The sequence below is a fragment of the Rana temporaria genome, chromosome 10, assembly GCF_905171775.1.
Source record: "Rana temporaria chromosome 10, aRanTem1.1, whole genome shotgun sequence".
NCBI lineage: Eukaryota > Metazoa > Chordata > Amphibia > Anura > Ranidae > Rana > Rana temporaria.
In genome coordinates, this window is record NC_053498.1 from 39,626,936 (window position 1) to 39,651,000 (window position 24,065).

The window sequence follows — 24,065 nt, forward strand, 5'->3', positions numbered from 1 at the left end:
TCGTGGCGTATAGATAGACCTGCCATGTTAAAGTATGGCCGTCGTTCCCGCGTCGAATTTTGATTTTTTTCGTTTTTTTTGCGCAAGTCGTCCGTGAATAGGAAAGGACGTAACTCACGTCGAAGTTCAAAAAATTACGTTGGTGCAACGTCATTTCGCGCAAAGCACGGCGGGAAATTTAAAAACGGAGCATGCGCAGTACGTTCGGCGCGGGAACGCGCCTAATTTAAATGATCCACGCCCCCTACCCGGATCATTTGAATTAGGCGGGCTTGCGCCGGAGGGATTTACGCTACGCCACCGCAACTTTACAGGCAAGTGCTTTGTGAATCAAGCACTTGCCCGTAAAACTTGCGGCGGCGTAACGTAAATGCGATACGTTACGCCGCCGCAGATGTACCTGAATCTGGCCCTTTGTGACAAAAAGCGAGATCTGAAAAATACTCACCATACCTCTCAGCAAATAGCTTGGGGTGTCTACTTTCCAAAATAGGGTCATTTGGGGGGGGTTTGTGCCAACAGGGCATTCCATGGCCTCCGAAACTGTGATAGGCAGTGAGGAGTGAAATCAAAAATGTACACCCTTAGAAAGCCTGGAGGCAGTGCTTGGTTTTTGGGGTCCCGTACGTGGCTAGGCTCCCAAAAAGTTTCACATGTGGTATCTCCGTACTCGGGAGAAGCAACAGAATGTATTTTGGGGTGTAATTTCACATATGCCCATGGCATGTTTGCGCAATATATCATTTAGTGACAACTTTGCGCAAAAAAAATATTCTCTTTTCCCACAACTTGTGTCAAAATATAAAATATTCCATGGACTCGACATGCCTCTCAGCAAACAGCTTGGGGTGTCTACTTTCCAAAATGAGGTCATATAGGGGGGTTTTGAACTGTCCTGGCATTTTATGCACACAATTAAAAGCTTATGTCACACATCATCCACTCTTCTAACCACTTTTTTGTTTAAATGAAAACATTTTTTTTTCTGCAATAAAATGAAGTTGAACACCCCTACCAAACATTAAATATTTTTAAGCAAATGCCCTACAGAATAAAATGGTGGGTGTTCCTTTTTTTTTCCACACAGTATTTGCGCAGCGATTTTTCAAACGCATTTTTTGGGGAAAAAATATGTTTTTTTTTAATTTTAATGCACTAAAACACACTATATTGCCCAAATGTTTGATTAAATAAAAAAGATGATCTTAGGCCGAGTACATGGATACCAAACACGACATGCTTTAAAATTGCGCACAAACGCGCAGTGGCGACAAACTACATACATTTTTAAAAGCCTTTACAGGTTACCGCATTATATCTACAGGGGTCTACTGCTAAAATTACTGCCCTTGATCTGACCTTCGCGGTGATACCTCACATGCATGGTGCAATTGCTTTTTACATATGACGCCAGACCGACGCTTGCGTTCGCCTTTGCACAAGAGCGGGGGGGGGGGGGGGGGGACAGGGTTCCTTTTTTTTATGATTTATTTTGCTTTTTTATTTTATTTTTTAACTGTTCCTTTTTTCTTTCTTTTACCATTTTTATTGTTTTCTCAGGGAATGTAAATATCCCCTATGATAGCAATAGTTAGTGACAGGTACTCTTTTTTTTTTTTTAATTGGGGTCTTTCCTCTGCCCTCAAAGCATCTGACCACACCAAGATCGGTGTGATAAAATGCTTTCCCAATTTCCCAATGGCGCTGTTTATATCCGGGGGGGGGGGGGACATTCCCCCCTTGTAAAAGCAGTCTAGAGGCTAATTAGCCGCTAGCATTGCTTTTACATGAAAGCCGACCGCTGGCTGAAAAGAATGCTACCAAGATGATAGGCATCATTCCGGTATGAAGGGATAAGAAAAATGGGCCTACTAAGTGCAGTATGTCAAACAATGATAAATGTATTCATAAAATATCAGCCGAGTGGCTACTTACTGTACAGTGGTACAGTGGTGAATATGCACTTATAGAGAGGGTGGTGGGGTCACTCTGTGGGAATCACATTGTCGGCCGGTGCTCCGTGCAGTAATGTACCTCCTCCGGTGTAAAAAAATGGCCGTGCCGTACTGGGGGGGAGCATGGTGGAGCTCAATGAATTCAGCAAAGCTGGAACTAAACCTGCAGCGGAGTGCGTTACAGCCTGGAGCGCAAGCGGCTATCGGCGACAGGAAGTGATGTCAGACTGGGCTCAGGATGATGACGCGTTTCAATGCTTCCGCATTTTCTTCAGATCTCATTGGAGAGGGAGGCTGTCATTCTTTTATATGCTCCACGGGGCAGAGCAGTGCAGGAATCATGTAAACAAACACTATTGGGCGGCCACATTAAATAGAGCGCTAAACCTTGCATAATATGAATTTAAAAACACCAACATAAATGAAAATAAAGAATGAAAATAAGAATATAAGAACACCAGGATGGATAAAAACCCAGGATGAATACAAATGACTGACCAATTAAATAATATAATATAAAAATACAAATATATAAAATAGAAAAATGAATCGTATAGGATAATAAAAATGAATAATAATAATAATTTATTATATTGGATATTATCAATACATGTGTGTATATGCGCATACACACACACATGCACTAAGGCTGACATGCCAATGAGCAATAAATGTTATATGCATGTTTATATGCATGCACACACATTTATCCACATATGTGTCTAGCAGAATGGAAAAGGTTTATATATGAATGGATAAAAGAAATGGAAAAGACTACATGTGTGTGTATTATGTGTGTTCTTACACACACAATTTTATATATAGAAAAGGTTATATGGAAAACTAATGTAGACTAGTTGTGATTCTACTACCCACTTGAGGAGTGGTGTAGATAATTATAGGTTTGAAATCATATATAGCTATACATGGTACTGAAGGCACATGCAGGCTAATTTGACATTAAAATGTATATTTTGGAAAGAAGAAGAAAAGTAGTAAAAAAAGGGTAATTATATAAGGAATTATATAAGTATATATATATATATGCATGGGTGCATGTGTCCATACATATACATACACAAAAGAAAGACACGAGAGAGCCATAAACGGGGATAGACCCCAGAGTCTAAAAAGGACATGGGGATATATACTGTGTATATATATATATATATATATATATATAAAAAGCATAAAGTATGTACACATGAGTACGTAAGTACGCCCATGCACACATACATCATATCATTGCATAACCATATGGATTTCAATCTCCTCATTGAGTTCATAAGGCGTTAAAGTATTGAGAGTGTATATCCTGTAGGTTTCTTGTTTACACAACCGCTGGAATCTTTCAGCGGGTGTGTATTTGTTTGGTATGGTTTCGATAATCCATACTTGGAGGGTAAAAATGTCCTTATGATGGTGAATATTAAAATGTCGGGATACACTATACTGAGGACTACTTTCCTTGACTGCTCGGAGATGTTCGCCAAATCTAACTCGCAATGCTCGGATGGTTCTACCCACATATAACAGACCACACGGGCATGAAAGGCAATACACGACATAAGTCATGGAGCAGTTATAAAAGGAAGGAAGAGTAAATGTTTTATCATTTGCTATGAAACTTTTTGTTGCCATGATGAACATGTGGACAGGTAAGACATAGGGCCTTATTGCATCTATACATACCTACCAGCGGTATCAGAGTTAGCTGTTTTACAATAGTAGATTTAACTTGTGATTTAATTTTGCCTGGTGCTATTTTGCCTTTTACATTAGGGGCCCTGCGATGTGCAAATTTTGGTACTATTGGGAGCGATTTGGTTAAATGAGGGTCTTGAGTCAAAATGGACCAATGTTTTTTGAAGATACTTTCCATTTTCTTATGACTGCAATGGTATTGTGTAATGAATCTTGTAACAGGCTAAGAGGTCTGTTTTGACTTGTTTGGCATTTTGTCATTACAATATTCCAAACGTGGTAATATCTGAGAGAAGACTATAGGTTTCTTTTATGTAGTCGTTTTTATCCTGTATCACGATGCCACTGCCTTTGTCGGCAGATTTTATTATATTACTATTGTTCTGATTAAGTGATTTTAAAGCAATATGTTCTTGTGGACTTAAATTGTTTTTAGAATAATTAGGTTTCGTAAATTCTGACAACAATTTAAGTCCACAAGAACATATTGCTTTAAAATTACTTAGTCAGAACAATAATATTATAATAAAATCTGCTGACAAAGGCGGTGGCATCATGATACAGGATAAAAACGACTACATAAAAGAAGCCTATCGTCTTCTCTCATATATTACCACTTATGAGAGATTAAGAACTGACCCACTACCCACATTTACTGTAGAATCAAATCAATTAATTGAGAAGGCACATACAGGTATATTATCTAAATCAGAGACAGCCTTTTTCCGTAAATCTTTTTTTCAGGTTCCTTATTTTTATCATCTACCAAAAATTCACAAGAACACAGTTAATCCACCATGACGCCCCATTTTCGCCTCCATGGATAGCATAACTTCCAGCTTTTGATTATTTTCTACAACCATTGTCACAGGCCTTGCCCTCTTATATCAGGGACAGTACATGCCTAATAGAACAATTAAGTCCATATTAGGGCTGTGCAAATTAACTTTTAATTCATCGATTAATCTTTAATTTTTTTGATCGATCAAAATCTTTTTGATTGATGAATTTTTTTTGATCGATCAAAATCTTTTTGATTGATTAAAATTATTTTGATTGGTACTCACCTCTCCGCCGGCTTTTGGGCCTTCAGGGAGTTCCGCCGGAGATCCAGTAACGTCACGGACACCGGCGGAGCTTGCCGTGTCCATCTGAAGGGCTCCTTTGCTGTGCCTTCATATCTGCAAGCCGGTGGGACCTTACTATCTGCCACACGCAAGGGCTGTTACACTTCCCTCTATCACTTCCCTCTATCAACCTGGGATTCTACAACCATCCATTGGGAGTTGTGATAGTTCCCTTCATGGGACATCTACATGCCGACGGACTGATGTTAACCTCTCCTCATCTGGATTTAGCAGTGGTATCGTTGTACACATTTATACCAGTATCATACTTAGCTACATGTTTTTATGACTGCTTTTGGTACCGTTTGGTATTACTCGCACCATTTTTACAGTTTATGTAGCTACATCGATTTTATCTCCAGTGCAATATTTATTTGGTTACCTACTTGAAGACTATAAAAGTTTTAATGCTATTCCCATCGAGCGCTGCCGTTGTGTGTTTTTTGTATCTTGCTATCCATTTTTCCAGTGGTTGGTAGCTGCACTGGGGGAATCAGCCTGCAAGGAGATCGGCTAAAAGTAGTTGGATCTGTATGTGCGTTATAATTCATCGAAATTGGTCGATTAATCGATTTAAAAAACAAAACGATTAATCGAACAGAAACATTTTGATCAGTAACAGACCTAGTCCATATACTTGGGAGTCCTTCTATCAGTGGATCTCCTTAGACGTGTGCTCCTTGTACACGTCTATCCCCCACGAGATAGGACTACAAGCTGTAGCTTATTTTTTTAAAAGAAGACTCTCACCTTAACATACAGTCATATGCAAAAGTTTAGGAACCCCTGACAATTTCCAAGAATATCATTTATAAATATTTGGGTGTTTGGATCAGCAATTTCATTTTGATCTATCAAAAAACTGAAGGTCACAGTAATATTTCAGTAGTGAAATGAGGTTTATTGGATTAACAGAAAATGCGTAATATGCATCAAAACTAAACTAGATAGGTGCAAAAATGTGGGCATCCTTGTCATTTTTTTTTATTTGAATACCTGTAACTACTTAGCACTGATTAATTGGAACACACAATTGGTTTGGTGAGCTCATTAAGCCTTGAACTTCATAGACAGGTGCATCCAATCATGAGAAAATATATTTAAGGTGGCCAATTGCAAGTTGTTGTTCTCTTTGACTCTCCTCTGAAGAGTGGCAATATGGGGGCCTCAAAACAACTCAAATTACCTGAAAACAAAGATTGTTTTACATTATGGTTTAGGGGAAGGCTACAAAAAGTTATCACAGAGATATAACTCCACTGTGAGGAACATAGTGAGGAAATGGAAGACCACAGGCACAGTTCTTGTTAAGGCCAGAAGTGGCAGGCCACATGAAATATTGGACAGGCAAAGGCGAAGGATGGTGAGAACGGTCAAAAACAGCCTACGGACCACCTCCAAAGAACTAAAACATCAACTTGCTGCAGATGGTGTCACTGTGCATCCTTCAACAATTCTGCGCACTTTGCACAGGGAGAAGCGGTATGGGAGAGTGATGCGAAAGAAGCCTTTTCTGCGCACACGCCACAAACGGAGTCGCTTGAGGTATGCAGAAGCAAGCCAGCTTCATTTTGGAATAAGGTGCTGTGGACTGATGAAACAAAGATTGAGTTATTTGGTCATAACAAGGGGCGTTATGCATGGTGGCAAAAGAACACAGCATTCCAAGAAAAACACTTGCTACCCACAGTAAAATTTGGTGGAGGTTCCATTATGCTGTGGGGCTGTATGCCCAGTGCCGGTTAAAAGTTGAGGGTCGCATGGATTCCACTCAATATAAGCAGATTCTTGATAATAATGTTGAGGAATCAGTCACAAAGTTGAAGTTACGCTGGGGCTGGATATTTCAACAAGACAACGACCCAAAACACAGCTCAAAATCTACTTGGGCATTTATGCAGATGAACAAGTACAATGTTCTGGATTGGCCATCCCAGTCCCCAGACCTGAATATCATTGAACATCTGTGGGGCTGTCCATGCTCGGCAACCATCAAACCTAACTGAACTGGAGATGTTTTGTAAGGAGGAATGGTCCAAAATACATTTGTAGCGCTACCCCCTCAGAAGCCGCTAATTGTTTTGGATCGGCGTATTAAGTTACCTCTATGTGATGTCTAGGGGTGAAGGTAGTGAGTAGAGCAGTAATTGAATGTCCAGTCTGCAGATTAAGTTTTCTGAATGCTTTATTTCTTGGTCCAACACGACCAACATCAACTTGGAGGTAGATAGAAAAGGTTGATGAAATAAAATAACTCTTTGGTATCAGGCCTTGGATAAGGAAAAGCAGTCCTGCTTCTCTGCAGCTGTAACAATACGTCGCCACTCTAGCCAGAGTGGGTGAAGTGCCCCGGACAGACCTCTGCCACAGGCCTGGCAGCCGGAGCATCACTTTAAGTTGCTGGGAGGAACAAGTCTCTGCCACCGACTTGGCTCCGATTAGATTAGGATGCCAGATGAAACCTCTGCCACAGGCTCAATGCTGACAATGTGAACAGCAGAGCGAATTCTCCCAATAGAGCACTTCAGGGTCACTGGTTGACAGTGCAAGTGTACCCGTCAATGTCTGGTCACCAGATCCCCGATGGTTCGTTCAAGCCCTTTTGGATAACCTGCCTCCGGGTTTTCCTCAAGCCGATCCCCCCACCGAATGGCATACAGCCTGGGATCTCCTCAGTAGAACTGGGGACCCAGTAAGTCACTGGGGGCCATTTGTGGCATCAGTTGCTCCAGGCCAGAAGGGCCCAGAGTCTGGAACTATGCGTTGCGCGTGACCCCAGGCCAGGTAGGCCAAAGTGGTGGGGTCCACGATGTGCGCACACCCTAAAGGTGGGTGCCGCACCTGGAACCAGGAACCCGCAAAGAACCCAGAACAACGGCCTCCGCCACAGAAATACTCCCTCCCAGCATGCACAGCGAGGCTCAACTCCTCTCATTGGCCGCCTGGATCCCTCTGGCGTCATCTGTCGTCCAGAGAGGACACCATATGTCTGGACGCACAGACTGACCCACAGGACAATCCAGGATTTGGCGACAGCCAAATTTAACAAAATTTAGAATAAGAGCAACTTACCTCTCTCATTCCCCACTAACTTTAGCGTAGTGCCCTTACTGAAAGTAAAGGGGGCGCTACACATTCATCCAGAATCCAGACACTCTTTACAGGCTATAGTAAGCGTCTAGAGCAGTAGTTCTCAACCTGGGGTCGGGACCCCTCCGGGGGTCAAATAACTATTTGCCAGGGGTCACAAAATCATGGGCAGTTCCCGGAGCCCACAGCTGCCCACTCTGCCTCTTCACAGCTGCCCATTCAGTTCACGGCATGGCTGGGGGGCAGAGACTAGAGGTCAGCTGACTGGTGAGGAATGTGAAGTGGGAGGGGCTGGAGGAGACCCTATCTCCTGATTTCGGCATAGGTGTCACTGCTACAAGACACCACAAAGTCGGAGACACAGTGAGTAACACTACCGGTGATTAGGTTTGGCATTAAAAGTCCCCACTACAGTTCTCAGATCAGCAGATGACCTTGATGAAGAGCACCCAAGTTGGCTGATCAGAACTCTCTCCCCCCCCCCAGCACTACCACTCATCCCATTTCCCCCCCACCAATGAGTAAGAGAAGGAATAAAAAGAGTACATGGAAGGGTGAGGAAAAGAGGGGCAGGATCAAAGAAAAAGGGAAAGAATAAGAGAACAAGAAAGAAGGCTAGAGAGATGGATGGGGGGGAGGAAAACTAGGATAGAGAGAGAGATAAAAGGGAAAGGAAGGAGAACAAAGCGAAAGAGTGGTCCATCCTAAAATGTACCATAAGGGGTTTTGATATTATACGAGTAGAAGGGACTCGGGGAGTGCTAAATGTCCGTGGGTTAGGGGTGCAAATTACTTGTACCTGTTAGGGGGCCCCATAACTTGAGAAATTCCATTAAGGGGTCACGGCACTAGAAAGGTTGAGAACCACTGGTCTAGAGGCTGTTATTTCTGCTCTACTAAATATTGATGTGATTTTTCTGTTGGGGTGCCCAAATTTATGCACCTGTCTAATTTCGTTTTAATGCATATTACACATTTTCTGTTAATCCAATAAACCTCATTTCACTACTGAAATATTACTGTGTCCTTCAGTTATTTGATAGATCAAACTGATAGATCCAAAACACCCAAATATTTATAAATGATATTCATAGAAATTGTCAGGGGTTCCTAAACTTTTGCATGTGACTGTAGATAACCTCCACAGGGTTTGCGTACCATTCAGCGAGGAGATCCCCATTGAAAACGTCTGTATGACGAAACGCGTCTGGGAGGGCGTGCAGTGACATCACCGCGTCGAGAAGCATCCCCTGAGTTTTCCAATCTTGAGGACAGAGGCCAAATGCTGATTTGAGCTTGCCCTTTGGTAAGCGGCTTTCCATACGGTGGTGGGCTCTCACTCATATGTGGATTTACTGCGGTGTTCACTCAATATGCTAATGGCTATATGTTTACATTGAGACTGTTAATCAGAAGATTCATTGTGTTTTGGGACATATCTTGGATGACATTCATCCCTCATTCACCTTTTGTCTGGTGCTGACCTTTTTGGACTCATTGCTGGTGCAGTTTTTGTTACTTTGTTTACCTGTTATGCAGAGTACCCCAAGTGGAGGAGATCCCCAGTAATGCAGCATAAATTTAGATACAAAGCATTTAGCTCACCCAACCTCCGTCTTCCGACTCTGCTATGACCGCTGTCCAGTGTCCGTGCAGACCCCAGACATGGCATTTAGCCATGATAAAGCTGCCCCGAGGACCAGCAGCGGCGTTCCCTGGATTATGGTCATTTAAACTAGACACCAGTGACCTCGTCCAGCTTCATCCACACGTATGGATGGCCCGCCAGCCATTTAGACTAGCTAGGTAGAAGAGCACACCTATGTCCTGCACGTAGGAGGAAAGGAGAAGAACGCTGAGGCTGAGGTAAGTGAAAAATGTATAGTTAAGTCCCGATCACGTGGGGGTGGGAGGGGCCTCACCCAGCTGTGCTGACATGGAGTCGCCCATGCTTCTTAACCACTTAAGGACCGCCTCCTGCACATATACGTCGGCAGAATGGCACGGCTGGGCACATCCACGTACAGGTACGTCCTGTACTAGTACCCGGTCGCGGGCGCGCGCTCCCGCGACCCGGCTTGAAGCTGCGGGACTCGCGGACCCGATCGCCGCTGGAGTCCCGCGATCGGTCCCCGGAGCTGAAGGACGGGGAGAGCCGCGTATAAACACGGCTTCCCCGTTCTTCACTGTGGTCGCAGCATCTATCGTGTCATCCCTTTTATAGGGGGACACAATCGATGACGTCACACCTACAGCCACACCTCCCTACAGTTGTAAACACACTTCCGGTCACACATAACCCCACCAGCGCCCCCTGTGGTTAACTCCCAAACTGCAATTGTAATTTTCTCAATAAACAATGCATTTTAAATGCATTTTGTGCTGTGAAAATGACAATGGTCCCAAAAATGTGTCAAAATTGTCCGAAGTGTCCGCCGTAATGTCGCAGCCCCAAAAAAAACGCTGATCGCCGCCATTAGTAGTAAAAAAAAAAAAAAATTAATAAAAATGCAATAAAACTATCCCCTATTTTGTAAATGCTATACATTTTGCACAAAGGAACTGATAAACGCTTATTGCGATTTTTTTTTACCAAAAATAGGTAGATGAATACGTATCGGCTTAAACTGAGGAAAACTTTTTTTTTATATATTTTTGGGGGGATATTTATTATAGCAAAAAGTAAAAAATATTGAATTTTTTTCAAAATTGTCGCTCTATTTTTGTTTATAGCGCAAAAAAATAAAAACCGCAGAGGTGATCAAATACCACCAAAAGAAAGCTCTATTTGTGGAAAAAAAAGGACGCCAATTTTGTTTGGGAGCCACGTCGCACGACCGCGCAATTGTCAGTTAAAGCGACGCAGTGCCGAATCGCAAAAAGGGGCCTGGTCTTTTACTTGCACTTTGGTCCGGGTCTTAAGTGGTTAAAGTGACATTTTCTTGTTGTCATTTTTTCAAATGACAAATTATTATTTTTTTATTTTTTTTTGCATTGTAGTCTAAATATGAGATCTGAGGTCCTTTTGACCCCAGATCTCATATTTAAGAGGACCTGTCATGCTTTTTTCTATTACAAGGGATGTTTACAAAGTGACCCATTTATTTTTTTTGGTGTAAAAATTAATAAAATAAATACAAATAAATAAGAAAACAAACAAAAAATGTTTTTAAAGTGCCCTGTCCCGACGAGCTTGTGCGCAGAAGCAAACGCATACATGAGTAGCGCCCGCATATGAAAACGGTGTTCAAACCATACAAGTGAGGTATCACCGCGATCGTTATAGCGAGAGCAATAATTCTAGCTCTAGACCTCCTCTGGTTACCTATACAACCTATAGAATTTTTTAAACGTCGTCACGAGCAGGCGCAATTTTGAAGCGTGACATGTTGGGTATAATTTTACTTGGCGTAACATTATCTTTCACAATATAAAAAAAATTGGGCCAGCTTTTCTGTTGTCTTATTTTGTAATTCAAAAAAGTTAATTTTTTTCCAAAAAAAAGTGCGCTTGTAAGACCGCTGCGCAAATACGGTGTGACAAAAAGTATTGCAATGATGGCCATTTTATTCTCTAGGGTGTTATATAAAAATATATATATAATGTTTGGGGATTTTAAGTAATTTTCTAGCAAAAAAAAATGTTTTAATCTTGTAAACACCAAATCTGAAAAACAGGCAAGGTCCTTAAGTGGTTAACTGTCCCAGCAGTGCCATTACTCCAGTCAATTTCTGGGTAGCTAAAATCCCCCATTATTATTACCGTCCCAGCCCTTGCAGCCCTTTCCATCTGTGCAAGGAGCCGAGTCTCCACCTCCTCGTTAACATTGGGTGGTCTATAACAAACTCCAATGATTAAAGCGGGGTTCCAACCACATTTTTAAATTTTTCAAACAATGTCCTTTCATCTCTTTTTCTAGATGTATTCATAGTGTCACTTACTAGGTTTAAAAGTGCCGCCATTCCGCCGACTTATTCCGAACGCACACTTTATATTCCTGTGTGCAGATGGTTCCCATTTTGCTTGTGGGCATTGTGAAGCCCACAAACAATTACTTCTGGGAATACTGTGGATGATGGTGGATGACGAGCTGAAAGGGCCGCCCGTCCTGCCCCATTCTCGTGCATCCGCAATAGAACTGCAGCGCCGCGCCTTCAAACACTTGGGTTGGCATCACAACGAGCGGCGGCGGCGAAAGTGCACGCCGTTGTGATGGCAACCCATAAACATCAACTAGCCAGGAGACACAGAGGAAGCGCACAGCATCCTGGGAAATGATTACACACATTTCCCAGGAGCCGAGGGAGCGGACGTCAGGATCCTTGGTGAATAGGAAGGCAGATTTTGTGGGACCGCATAGCAACAGACATTTCAAGGTGAGTTAAAAACTTTTTTTTTTTTTTAGGTCTAAGCTACACTATAAAGCCAAATTATTTTTTTGATGGAAACTCCACTTTAACTTTGAACTACGCACATCAATATGCAGTTCCACCCATAATGCTTCAGCCTCATCACACTCTGCATCAACCAGGTCCTCTGTCACGCTTGCTTTGAGATCACTTCTCACATAGAGACAGACCCCGCTACCTTTCCTTTTTACCCTGTCTCTCCGCAAGAGTGAATAGCCAGGAATATTAATATCCCATTCATGTGAGGGCTGAAGCCAAGTTTCAGCAATACCGATTACATCATAGCTCTCCTCATGCACCAGAGCTTCCAACTCGCCTATTTTGCTTGGCAGACTTCTGGCATTGGTAAACAAACACCTTAATGTATTATTACATTTTTCTCTGGTGTTTTTCATATAATTTTTAGTAGTACAAATAGCTTCCAATGGCTGTTTGCAACATGGGAACTTTCTTGACACCTGCCATAACCCTCCCCCCATCTATCTTCATTAATGTCTGACCCCCTAACTGACCTGTGTGCCTGATGTAATTCTAGTTCACCCTCCCCCTCAATTCTAGTTTAAATACTCCTCCAGCCTTCCCATAAACCTCTACCCCAGCACAGCAGACCCTCTTTCATTCAAGTGCAAACCGTCTTTAGCATATAGGTTGCACCCCAATGAAAAGTCAGCCCAGTGCTCTAGAAACCCAAATCCCTCCTTCCTACACCAGGTCTTTAGCCATGCATTCAGCTCTCCAATCTCCCCCTGACTTTACTGTGTTGCGCATGGCACAGGCAATATTTCAGAGATTATCACCTTGGAGGTCCTTCCCTTCATCTTGCAGCCTAGTTCTTTAAATTGATTCTTAAGGAGCCTCCACTTTCCATGTATACTGTCATTGGTTCCAACGTGAACCAAGACAGCTGGGTCATGCCCAGCCCCTCCCAGTAATTTATCCACCCGGTCCACCACATGCCAGGGAGACAGCAAACCATTCGGTTGAGGCTATCCTGGGGACAAATTATTCTATAAGTCCTTCGGATTATAGAATCCCCTATTACCACCAACTTTCTAGGCCTACCTGCACTCCCCTCACCACCTCTACTAGATGGGTTGCTCTCCCAGCTGTTGGGAGTCGCAGTGACATCTGACATCTCTGTTTGCCACCTCCACATCTTCACCCAGCTTGGAAAATTTGTTTTGATGCGCAAATACAGGACTGGCCTTCCTTTTCTGCAAGCCCCTTCCACTCACTCTAACTACATTAACCCATCTTCCTATCTCATAATCCTGACTTGCCCCTCCATATCAATCCTACTGACCACCTGCTCAGCGAACAGAGGACCCTTTCAAGGTTGTCCTTTCTGTCCAGTGTTGCAACTTGCTCCTCCAGATCTCTAATGCGAGCTTCCAGAAGGGCAACCTGCTCACATCTGTCACAGCGGTAATTATCCTGGAGCTGTCGCACCAATTTTGCTATACCCTGTGCAATACTCTGCAATACCCCTGCGCAATACCCCCTACGCAGTACTCTGCATAACCCCCTGTGCAGTACTCTGCAATACCCCCTGTGCAGTACTCTGCAATACCCCCTGTGCAGTACTCTGCAATACCCCCTGCGCAATACTCTGCAATACCCCCTGCGCAATACTCTGCAATACCCCCTGCGCAATACCTCCTGCACAATACTCTGCAATACCCCCTGCGCAATACTCTGCAATACCCCCGCACAATACTCTGCAATATCCCCTCACAATACTCTGCAATACCCCAGCACAATACTCTGCAATACCCCAGCACAATACTCTGCAATACCCCCGCACAATTTTCAGATATTGGCACCTTAGCTTGTGGACGCTATAACTTTCACAAAGACCAAATAATATTCACCAATTTGTACTTAGTTTTACCAAAGATATGTAGCAGTATAAATTTTGGCCAAAATTTATGAAGAAAAATTACAAAGTTGCTAAATTTTATAACAGAAACAAAAAAAATGTTTTTTTTACAGAATTTTCAGTCTTTTTTCTTTTATAGCGCAAAAAATAAGAAACCCAGCAATTATTAAATACCACAAAAAGAAAACTCCATTTGTGGGAAAACAAAGGACAAAAATTTCATTTGGGTACAGTGTTGTATGACTGAGTAATTGTCATTCAAACTGTGAGAGCACCAAAAGCTGAAATTGGTCTGGTTATTAAGGGGTTTTAAGTGCCCAGTGGTCAAGTGGTTAAAAAACTGATAGCAAATGTATCAAAGTAGGAACAAAAAAAATCAACACTTGCAAGCAGAAGCAGTTAAAATCACAACTCCTGGTTTTTAACTCTCCACTTTAGTTCAAAATTCTACTTATGTTCACAAAATACACATGCAAGCCACCATCAGCAGGGAGCCAGCTATGATTCAGGTGTCTCTTCATAGCAGGACCCTTCAGTTGTGAGGTCACCAGTTAAGAATCTAGTCAGAAATTGCCATGGTCATGGCCTACATCAATTATCAAGAAGATGTCAGAAGTATTACATTCAAAGAGAAGTGGCCTTGAGTATCCCTTGGGCAGAACCACATGTCTCAGCCCTGTCCGCTGTCGAAGGCTGGCAAATTGCCAGGTGGACTTTCTCAGCTTTCAGAGTCTGGATCCAGGGAAATGGGCTCTCCACACGAAGGTGTTCCAAGCCCTTTGCCACTGGTGTGGAGGGGTGCTGTACATTAATTTTATGGCCTCCACACACTGGGCAAGTTTGTCGCCAGGTCCCTCAGTATTTGCAGTAGATGCTTTGGGTGACTCCTTTTAACCTGATCTACCCACTTTTGAGGGGGCAAAATTGGAGATGTATGACATTTTTGTAATTCCCATTGCACCAAACTGGTTTAGGAGGATGTGCTACTCGCATGTTCACTATATTGCCAAAAGTATTGGAACGCCTGCTTTTACACGCACATAAACTTTAATGGCATCCCAGTCTTAGTCCGTCGGGTTCAATATTGACTTGGCCCACCCTTTGCAGCTATAACGGCTTCAACTCTTCTGGGAAGCCTATCCACAAGGTTTAGGAGTGTTTTTATGGGAATGTTTGACCATTCTTCCAGAAACGCATTTGTGAGGTCAGGCACTGATGTAGACGAGAAGGCCTTGCTTGCAGTCTCCGATCTGAGGTCAGGCCAGTCAAGTTTTTCCACCCCAGACTCGCTCATCCATGTCTTTATGGACCTTGATTTGTGCACTGGTGCGCAGCCATGTTGGAACAGGAAGGGGGTAATTCCCAAACTTCCCACAAAGTTTGGAGCATGAAATTGTCCAAAGTGTCTTGGTATGCCGACGCCTTCACTGAAACTAAGGGGACAAGCCCAACTCCTGAAAAACAACCCCACACCACAATCCCCCCTCCAACAAATAATTTGGACCAGTGCACAAAGCAAGGTCCATAAAGACACCGATGAGCACATTTGGGGTGGAGGAACTTGACTGGCCTGCACAAAGTTCTGACCTCAAACCGATGGAACATCTTTGGGATAAATTAGCACGGTGACTGCGAGCCAGGCCTTCTCAGCCACATCAGTCATCAGTGCCTGACCTCACAAATACGCTTCTGGAAGAATAGTCAAACATTCCCATAGACACACTCCTAAACCTTGTGGACAGCCTTTTCAGAAGAGTTGAAGCTGTTATAGCTGCAAAGAGTGGGCCAACCCTACGGGCTAAGACTGGAATGACATTAAAGTTCATGTGTGTGTAAAGGCAGGTTTCCCAATACTTTTGGTAATATAGTGTATTTAGACTCCTGGCAGACTCTCTGTGCACGCTTACAAATCATCTAAGCCTTCTATCTCAAGGGTTGGTTTCTTATTTCTGCTTCATGTCGTAACAATGTGGCTGTTAGGCATCCGTCCCTTTAGGACCTGGGCTTTATCAGTTTCAGTAATTTCTACCCTCTTGAATGCTATGAAATCAGCTTCTCACAAATTGTACCATTGCACCTGCAAAGTGCATTTTGCATAGAGTGAGACCAGGAAATTTCATCCTAGGAAGTATTACATGGAACGCATCTTGTCCTTCGTCTATTCTGCTTTCGATCAGCATCTGGCCCTGAGTACCATCAACGGGCAAACCTTGGGTCTGGGCCATTTTTTTCAGAGACCATTGACCTCTCATTTGATTAACTTGTGTAGAGAACTACCCAGAATTTGAGAAGCTACCCCCTATTAGACTTTCTGATTAATGTTTAAACCAGGTTAATACCTAGTAATCAACAATATATAAATGAATAATACATAAATGCATCAACATATTATTCATAGAAAAGTCTGTGATATTAATGATTATAAAAAAAAAGTTATCCATCGTGCAAAATGTCGTAGATTCAAATAAAGTGCAGTTTATGCTCCCCGTAGGTGTGCCCACTCACTCACCAGCTGCTATGGACCCCTAATGACAGGAGTCATATGTGCTTTATGAGTATCCTGAGTATGCTGGTCCTTGTTGTTCTCCTCAGTGTTTGAGGAAGTAAAATGCTTGTGCATACAGTTTTGTTCAAAATTATTCAACCCCCCAATGCTGTAAAGGGTTTTAGGGAATTTAGTGTACATTTGTAATTGTATTCAGAATGAAATCCTACAAGGACTTCTTAAAGAACCATATGCAACTAACATGACATCAATTGGTTTTGTAATACAGTAGTAAATGTTTATTTTGTGAATTCTTCATTTACACAATTATTCAACCCCTTAAAGACTACCACTCTGAAGAACAGAGGTTCATTGAAGTGTTTTCAATCAGGTATTGAAAACACCTGTGGATGTCAGGGAGCAACAATAAAGCCTAATAAGCACCAATTAGGCAGCTTTAAAATCAGCTCCTTCTAGACATTTACTGGTGTGGTTACAAACATGGTGAAGTCAAGAGAATGGTCCAGGAAGACAAGAGAAGAGGTGATTACTCTTCACAGGAAGGGCAATGGCTATAAGAAGATTGCAAAGATGTTAAACATACCAAGAGACACCATAGGAAGCATCATTCGCAAATTCAAGGCAAAGGGCACTGTTGAAACGCTACCTGGTCGTGGCAGAAAGAAGATGCTGACTTAGACTGCTGTGCGCTACCTGAAGCGTAGAGTGGAGAAAAGTCCCCGTGTGACTGCTGAGGAACGGAGAAAAGATTTGTCAGATGTGGGTACTGAACTTTCTGCTCGGACAATACGGCGCACACTGCGTAATGAATGCCTCCATGCCAGAACTCCCAGGCGCACCCCCTTGCTGTCTCCAAAGAATAAGAAGAGTCGACTGCAGTATGCCAAAAGTCATGTGGACAAACCACAGAAGTTTTGGGATTGTGTTCTGTGGACTGATGAAACAAAATTAGAACTGTTTGGGCCCATGGATCAACGCTATGTTTGGAGGAGGAAGAACAAGGCCTATGATGAAAAGAACACCTTGCCTACTGTGAAGCGTGGCGGGGGGTCAATCATGCTTTGGGGCTGTTTTGCTTCTGCAGGTACAGGGAAGCTTCAGCGTGTGCAAGGTACCATGAATTCTCTTCAGTACCAGGAGATATTGGATGACAATGTGATGCAGTCCGTCACAAACCTGAGGCTTGGGAGACGTTGGACCTTTCAACAGGACAATGATCCCAAGCATACCTCCAAGTCCACTAGAGCATGGTTGTAGATTAAAGGCTGGAACATTTTGGAGTGGCCATCGCAGTCACCAGACTTAAATCCGATTGAGAACCTCTGGTGGGACTTAAAGAAAGCAGTTTCAGTGCGCAAGCCTAAGAATGTGACTGAACTGGAGACTTTTGCCCATGACGAATGGGCGAAGATACCCGTAGATCGCTGCAAGACACTTGTGTCAAGCTATGCTTCACCTTTAAAAGCTGTTATAACTGTAAAAGGATGTTGTACTAAGTACTAAGATTGAATGTCACTTGGGGGTTGAATAAAACTGATAATGATGTGAGCACAGAAAAGACATTTGTGGTTATTTCATTATAAATGTTATGTTATATTTTTCTGACCTACACGTGCCTCTTTGATTTAATTGTAAGCAGGATGACTGAATGATCAAAATCAATGTCAAACTGGCCAAAACAATCAATTTCAGTGGGGGTTGAATAATTTTGAATACAACTGTATGTGTGGCTAAAATGGCAAAAGAGATCCACATAACGTAGATCCATTTATTACTAAAAAAACATATCCACTCATGTTTGTATGAATCAACAGTTAGGGTGGGGCAGTAGGATTTTATCAGTACCGTCATTGGACATTACAAAAGGTTTAAAATCACCAAGTTTTTTTTTATTTCATATATTTTACAAAAACAGAATCATAAATCATACAAGCAAATAGGTGTAAAAAATTGATATCCCTCCTAATGGCTACTACACCGCCTACTAAAAACCCCCACTACAAAATCTGGGCCACGTCAAGGATGTTAATACAGAGAAGGAAAATCAGTGTATTAACAGGGTGTCCTTTTCTCGTTTTGCAGCCTTTCCTGTAAAGAAAGTTTCTTTACACTTGGTGGATGAGGTCCTGATGAGGTCCTGACTGGCTTCTGACCAGAGTCTTCTGCTGGGGGGGTTACCTGTAAAATCCCTTTTTCTTTCAGATTTAGCACTAGGGGTTTCTCCCATGAGAGAAACATGAAAGTTGTCATTAGTCATCTTTTCTTCTAAAAATGCTAGTTGTAGTTATGCTGGTTGTTTAGCGAACTACTTTTTTTCAGTCATTTTCAAACAAAGTATCTAGATCAGAAGTTTTAACGTGACTGTGTTTCCTAATTTGCATGCTTTAAACAGATGGAATGCATATACGCTTACTGATTTGTGAAGGATCAGCTTAAAGTGGTTCTAAACTCAGAAGGTTTTTTCTCTTAATGCATTCTATGCATTATGATAAGAAACCTTCTGTGTGCAGCAGCCCAGCACATACTTACCTGAGCCCCATCTCGATCCAGCAATGTTGCACGAAAGTCCGGGACTCTCCCTTCTCATTGGCTGAGACTGCAGAGGGGCGCAATTTACTCCTGCTGCTGTCAAAGTTAGTGAGTCAATGAGGAGAGAAGGTGGCTGGGCCGAGCTGCGCCTTTGTGTCTGAACTGGGATACAGAACAGCAGCTCATTTAGGAGCCCTCATAGCAAGCTGCTTGCTGTGGGGGCACTCAGCAGAAGAGAGGGGCCAGGAGCAGAGGATCGGGGCTGCTCTGTGCAAAACCACTGCACAGCGCAGGTAAGTATAATATGTTTGATATTTTTATACAAAACAAAAAAAAGTTAATATCACTTTAAACCAATACATCAGATATATACAGTATAAAGTTAAAGTTCACATTAAGTGACCTGGACCTCATTGTTTTATTTATATTACAAGTGTTGGGTTTCCTAACCCACAGTTGCAACTCAAGACTGCCTCTGGTCTAAGCTAGTAGATTTTCAAAAGTACTTCAAAAAAACTTTTTCTTTTAACATTTGATTTTGGAGTGAATGGACTTTCCTGAATGAAAATGATTACACTTCTAGAAAAGTTTGAGAAAAGAGAAAGCGTCATTGACGTGTGGAAAACAGGAGCTCTGCTGCATTTCTGATATGCTTGGCCCTGTTTTCAGCAGTTTTAATAAAATACTACAACATACACAGGAAAGTGCAGAAGTTCTCACTCTTCCCTAAAGTTCATAAAGGTCCAGAATCCTTTTTTATTTTTTTAAAGAGCAATATATGAACTGGAGTTCTGCCTCTCTCAATAGCCTGCTTTTTTCTTTTACAGGATCACCTGATGTTTCCTCGTATGTTAATGAAGCTGGTCAGCCTGCGAACTTTAAGCAGTGTGCACTCGGAACAGGTGTTTGCTCTGCGCCTACAGGACAAAAAACTGCCACCATTACTGTCTGAAATTTGGGATGTTCATGAGTAGCTCAGAGTGGCTAGAGACACATTACTCCTTCGTGCTCTCCTATATGTTCAGCACTGAATTAAGTTCCATATATAAACTGGACATCAGACGCGTATCTGGAGATCTTGAGAGCCTTACCCGGGCCACACAGGACGATGAAGCAAAACTTAAAAATAAGGATTTTATTTTCCTGGATGTCACTATTCAGTCAAAGACATTGGGAAACTAACAACATTTCCGTATAGTAGGCCTGCATTGGCCTAAAGGATAGATATCCCTTTTTTTTCAGCTTAAATTATATGAATCCTTTTTCTCAGAGACTGGTTAGTTTTAGGTAAACCTCCATTTGGTAGAGTTGAGCAATGGTTTAGACGTGGCGTTAAAAATTCACCAACAATGACTTTTATAAAGTAGCCACCCCATTCCAGGCTCTAGAGAACCTCTAAGGCCCCTTTCACACTGACACGTTTTTCAGGCAGTTTACCACCTGAAAAAATCCTGCCCTGCAGTCTTCGGTGTGAAAGCCTAAAGGCTTTCAGACTGAAGCGATGCGCTAGCAGGACCGCTCCAAAAGTCCTTCTAGCCGCATCTTTGGAGCGGTGTGTTTACCGCTCCTTCCCATTGAAAGCAATGGGAAACCGCGGCAATGCGCCTCTGCAGAGGTGCATTGATGGCGGTATTAACCCTTTTTCGGCCGCTAGTGGGGGTTAAAACTGCACTGCTAGTGGCCGAATATCACAGTAAAAATTACGGTATAGCGACGCTAAAAATAGCGCCGCTATACCGCCAAGCGCAAGCGCCTGGTGTGAAAGGGGCCTAAGAAGCCTTTGGTTATAGAACAGTAACCTGAGTGCCAGTTATGCTTTAGATGTAAATGTACAGAGCTGTTTTAGTCTTGTATGGCAATGACTAGATGTCTCGCCCAACCCATTGTAGTATTGCAGGGAAATTACGAGGGTAGTTGCCATGCTGCAAGGTTAGCTATCTCTCTATTAAATCAGATATCGCTATCCTTAGTTCTACAAGGCTTCCAGCACCAGGGCAAAAGTGTCATAATTCATTTTTGCTACTTAATCTACTTCCATTGAACAGGGCTTCATTTTTTCATAACAAATCTTGCACTTGCTTAAACTTTTTCCGCTGTTAATGTTTATATGCACAGATCTATTCTTTGGCACTTACACTGTATGGTGGGCTCATGTCCCAGGATTGAGAATAAAGTGTATATTATATTCTATAAGTTAAAAAATGTCAGCTTATGTAATGTTAACATGCTTTAGTTAACAGAAGCTGTTGAAATCAATGAATTACATTTTTATTCTATTTCTTTTATGTTAAATATCACCTGTAGTTTCAGAGGGGGTGTACTATAAAATGAAACACTGTCTTTGTCTCCTGGCTATGAAGGTATTAGGTTGTTTAGGAAAGGTATACATTTTTTTTTTAGGTGGGGCTTATTTTGTCTGTAAGGCAGGATTAGAGTATAGCTGCTCTCTTCACTAAATATGATGTATATCTAATTCTCTACGCACCCTATGGCAAATAACTAGTGTGACTGAGATACCTTTTAGGAAGATGAATTCTTCTTTAAGCAGAATGACCCCAACTATGTATCTGCAATCATCTTTTGCTATAAAAAGGGCAGTTACAATTAGGGGTTGCGGTTTAAAGAAAAGCAAACTGCTCTGCAATTAATTATATGATCTTTATTCCTGGAGCAGACTTATCAAACCACAGCAAGAAAGGTAACCCTGTTATATTTGCATTTCTTCAAAAGCTGCATAGAAAAATGTGTGAAAGTACTTTTTAACCATAGCTCTAGAGTTTCTCTAATACTTTCCAAATTCATTTTACTGTAAGAGTCTGATAATTTGCATAGATCATCCTAGCCTATCTTATGTGGTGCCTCTGATCCAAGAAATTTTAAGTTGAGTTGTTTTAGTAACAGTCAGTTGTGCACGGTTATAATAGACTGTGCTGTTATAGAGAAGGAGAATTGAGGTCACAGTTTACACATTGTAGAGAAAGAAAAAATGTCTGCTGCACAAAAGCTAAATGATAGGCGCCCAGCTGGAAATGATAGTTCTCCTCACAAAAAGGGCAAGTGTGGAATTCTGTCAAGGTAAGAAAAATAAAGGAAAATAATATATTGGTGGAGTTGTTTACTTATGCTATATTTATTACAGAAAATAAGTTATGTACTCAGTTTGGATATGGTATCTATGGAGGTTAGATTTTTGCAAGAGATTGGTCTCCCAATGCTGTTCTGAGATGCTGGATGACAACTGAGCATGTCACATCTAACTTTTCTTCGGGTTGTGTTACCATTGTAAAACATGGTCTTTGAGTATATCTCAAGCCGGTGGTAGATGGTTGGAATCTCAGCCGGTTTCAGCAGGGACCAGCTAAGATTCGAACCATGTATGGGCAGGCTGATTGTACCCAAGTTGATTTCTATTGGGTACAACCAGCCTGTTGGATTTTTCATGCGATTATTGCCAACAGCACTGACTATGTTGATGGGGGAAATCAAGCAATTTTCTTTTCTGCACACCGATGTTGCAGGAAAGAAAATCGCACCATCTATGGCTGGCTTCAGTCATGAAAGTTTTTTTTTTATCTCTGGGGGAACCATCTCAGTGTCTTTGTTTTCTACCCTTTACCTCCTTAGCTTTATTTTAATAAAGCATCAGTACATGGCACTTACTTTAGTGTGGACAATCGAGGGACAACTTAAAACAGCAAGCAAACACAATATTACCCTCCTTGCATCATGATTCCCATTCATAGCGTTGCAGCCGTGGTGTGGTGTGGTGTGGTGTGAATCCCCATGGCATTCTCTCTGCTCAACACTGAAGAGAAAACCTTGTGATTGGAGAAAGGCCTGTCAATTGACTATGACAGGTCACATGACTCACCTTTTTATTTTCATTTTCATTCTGTATTCTGTATTGTCAGCAGAGTTGTGCATTTTTTTTTTTAAATATCCTTAACAGCTTCAGCCCCAGAAGGTTTTACCCCCTTCTTGACCAGAGCACTTTTTACAATTTGGCACTGTGTCGCTTTAACTGACAATTGCGCGGTCATGCGACGCTGTACCCAAACAAAATTTGCGCCCCTATTTTTCCCACAACTAGAGCTTTATTTTGGTGGTATTTCATCACCTCTGCGGTTTTTATTTTCTACGCTATAAACCAAAAAAAGAGCATACATTTTGGAAAAAAAAGCAATATTTTTAACTTTTTGTTATAATAAATATCCCCAAAAGTAAAAAAAAAAAAACAGGAAACGGTACAATTAGAATACAGACTGCAATGAAAACCCGACAGGCGCCACTCTAATCTAAAAATAAAAAAAGTTTGTTTTACATTTATTTATACTTTACTACCAGCCACTGTATATACAGTGGGTACGGAAAGTATTCAGACCCCCTTAAATTTTTCACTCTGTTTTATTGCAGCCATTTTTTTTCCTCAATGTACACACAGAAACCCCATATTGACAGAAACACAGAATTGTTGAAATTTTTGCAGATTTATTAAAAAAGAAAAACTAAAATATCACACGGTCCTACACTGGGGCGTTTTTCAGGCACTTTAGCGTTAAAAAAAGCGCCTAAAAGAATCTGCATCTGCAATCCCAATGTGAAAGCTTGAGTGCTTTCACACTAAAGCGCCTGAAAAACGCCCCCCATGTGAAAGGGGTCTTAGCGTTAAAAAAAAAAAAAAGCGGCCGTAAAGCGCCTGAAAGAAGCTGCACCTGCAATCCCAATGTGAAAGCCTGAGTGCTTTCACACTGAAGCGATGCACTGGCAGGGTGTCAAAAAAAGTCCTGCAAGCAGCTTTTTTGCAGCGCTTTAGGAGTGTTGAATACACCGCTCCTAAAGCCCCTTCCCATTGAGGGAGCTTTTTGT

The 24,065-nt window shown here is 42.0% G+C and overlaps 1 protein-coding gene across 3 annotated transcripts in view; it reads left to right on the top strand.

Annotated features, from left to right (window-relative positions):
• The window catches only part of NR1H2 (nuclear receptor subfamily 1 group H member 2), a 227,280-nt gene extending 206,508 nt beyond the window's left edge, over positions 1-20,772 (top strand). For all 3 annotated transcript variants that reach the window (XM_040327571.1, XM_040327569.1, XM_040327570.1), the window contains exon 10: positions 20,027-20,772. In XM_040327571.1, the coding sequence (XP_040183505.1) occupies positions 20,027-20,173 (147 nt within the window). In that variant the 3' untranslated portion in view covers positions 20,174-20,772. The remainder of the gene's footprint in view (positions 1-20,026) is intronic.
• Positions 20,773-24,065: the final 3,293 nt, after the last annotated feature.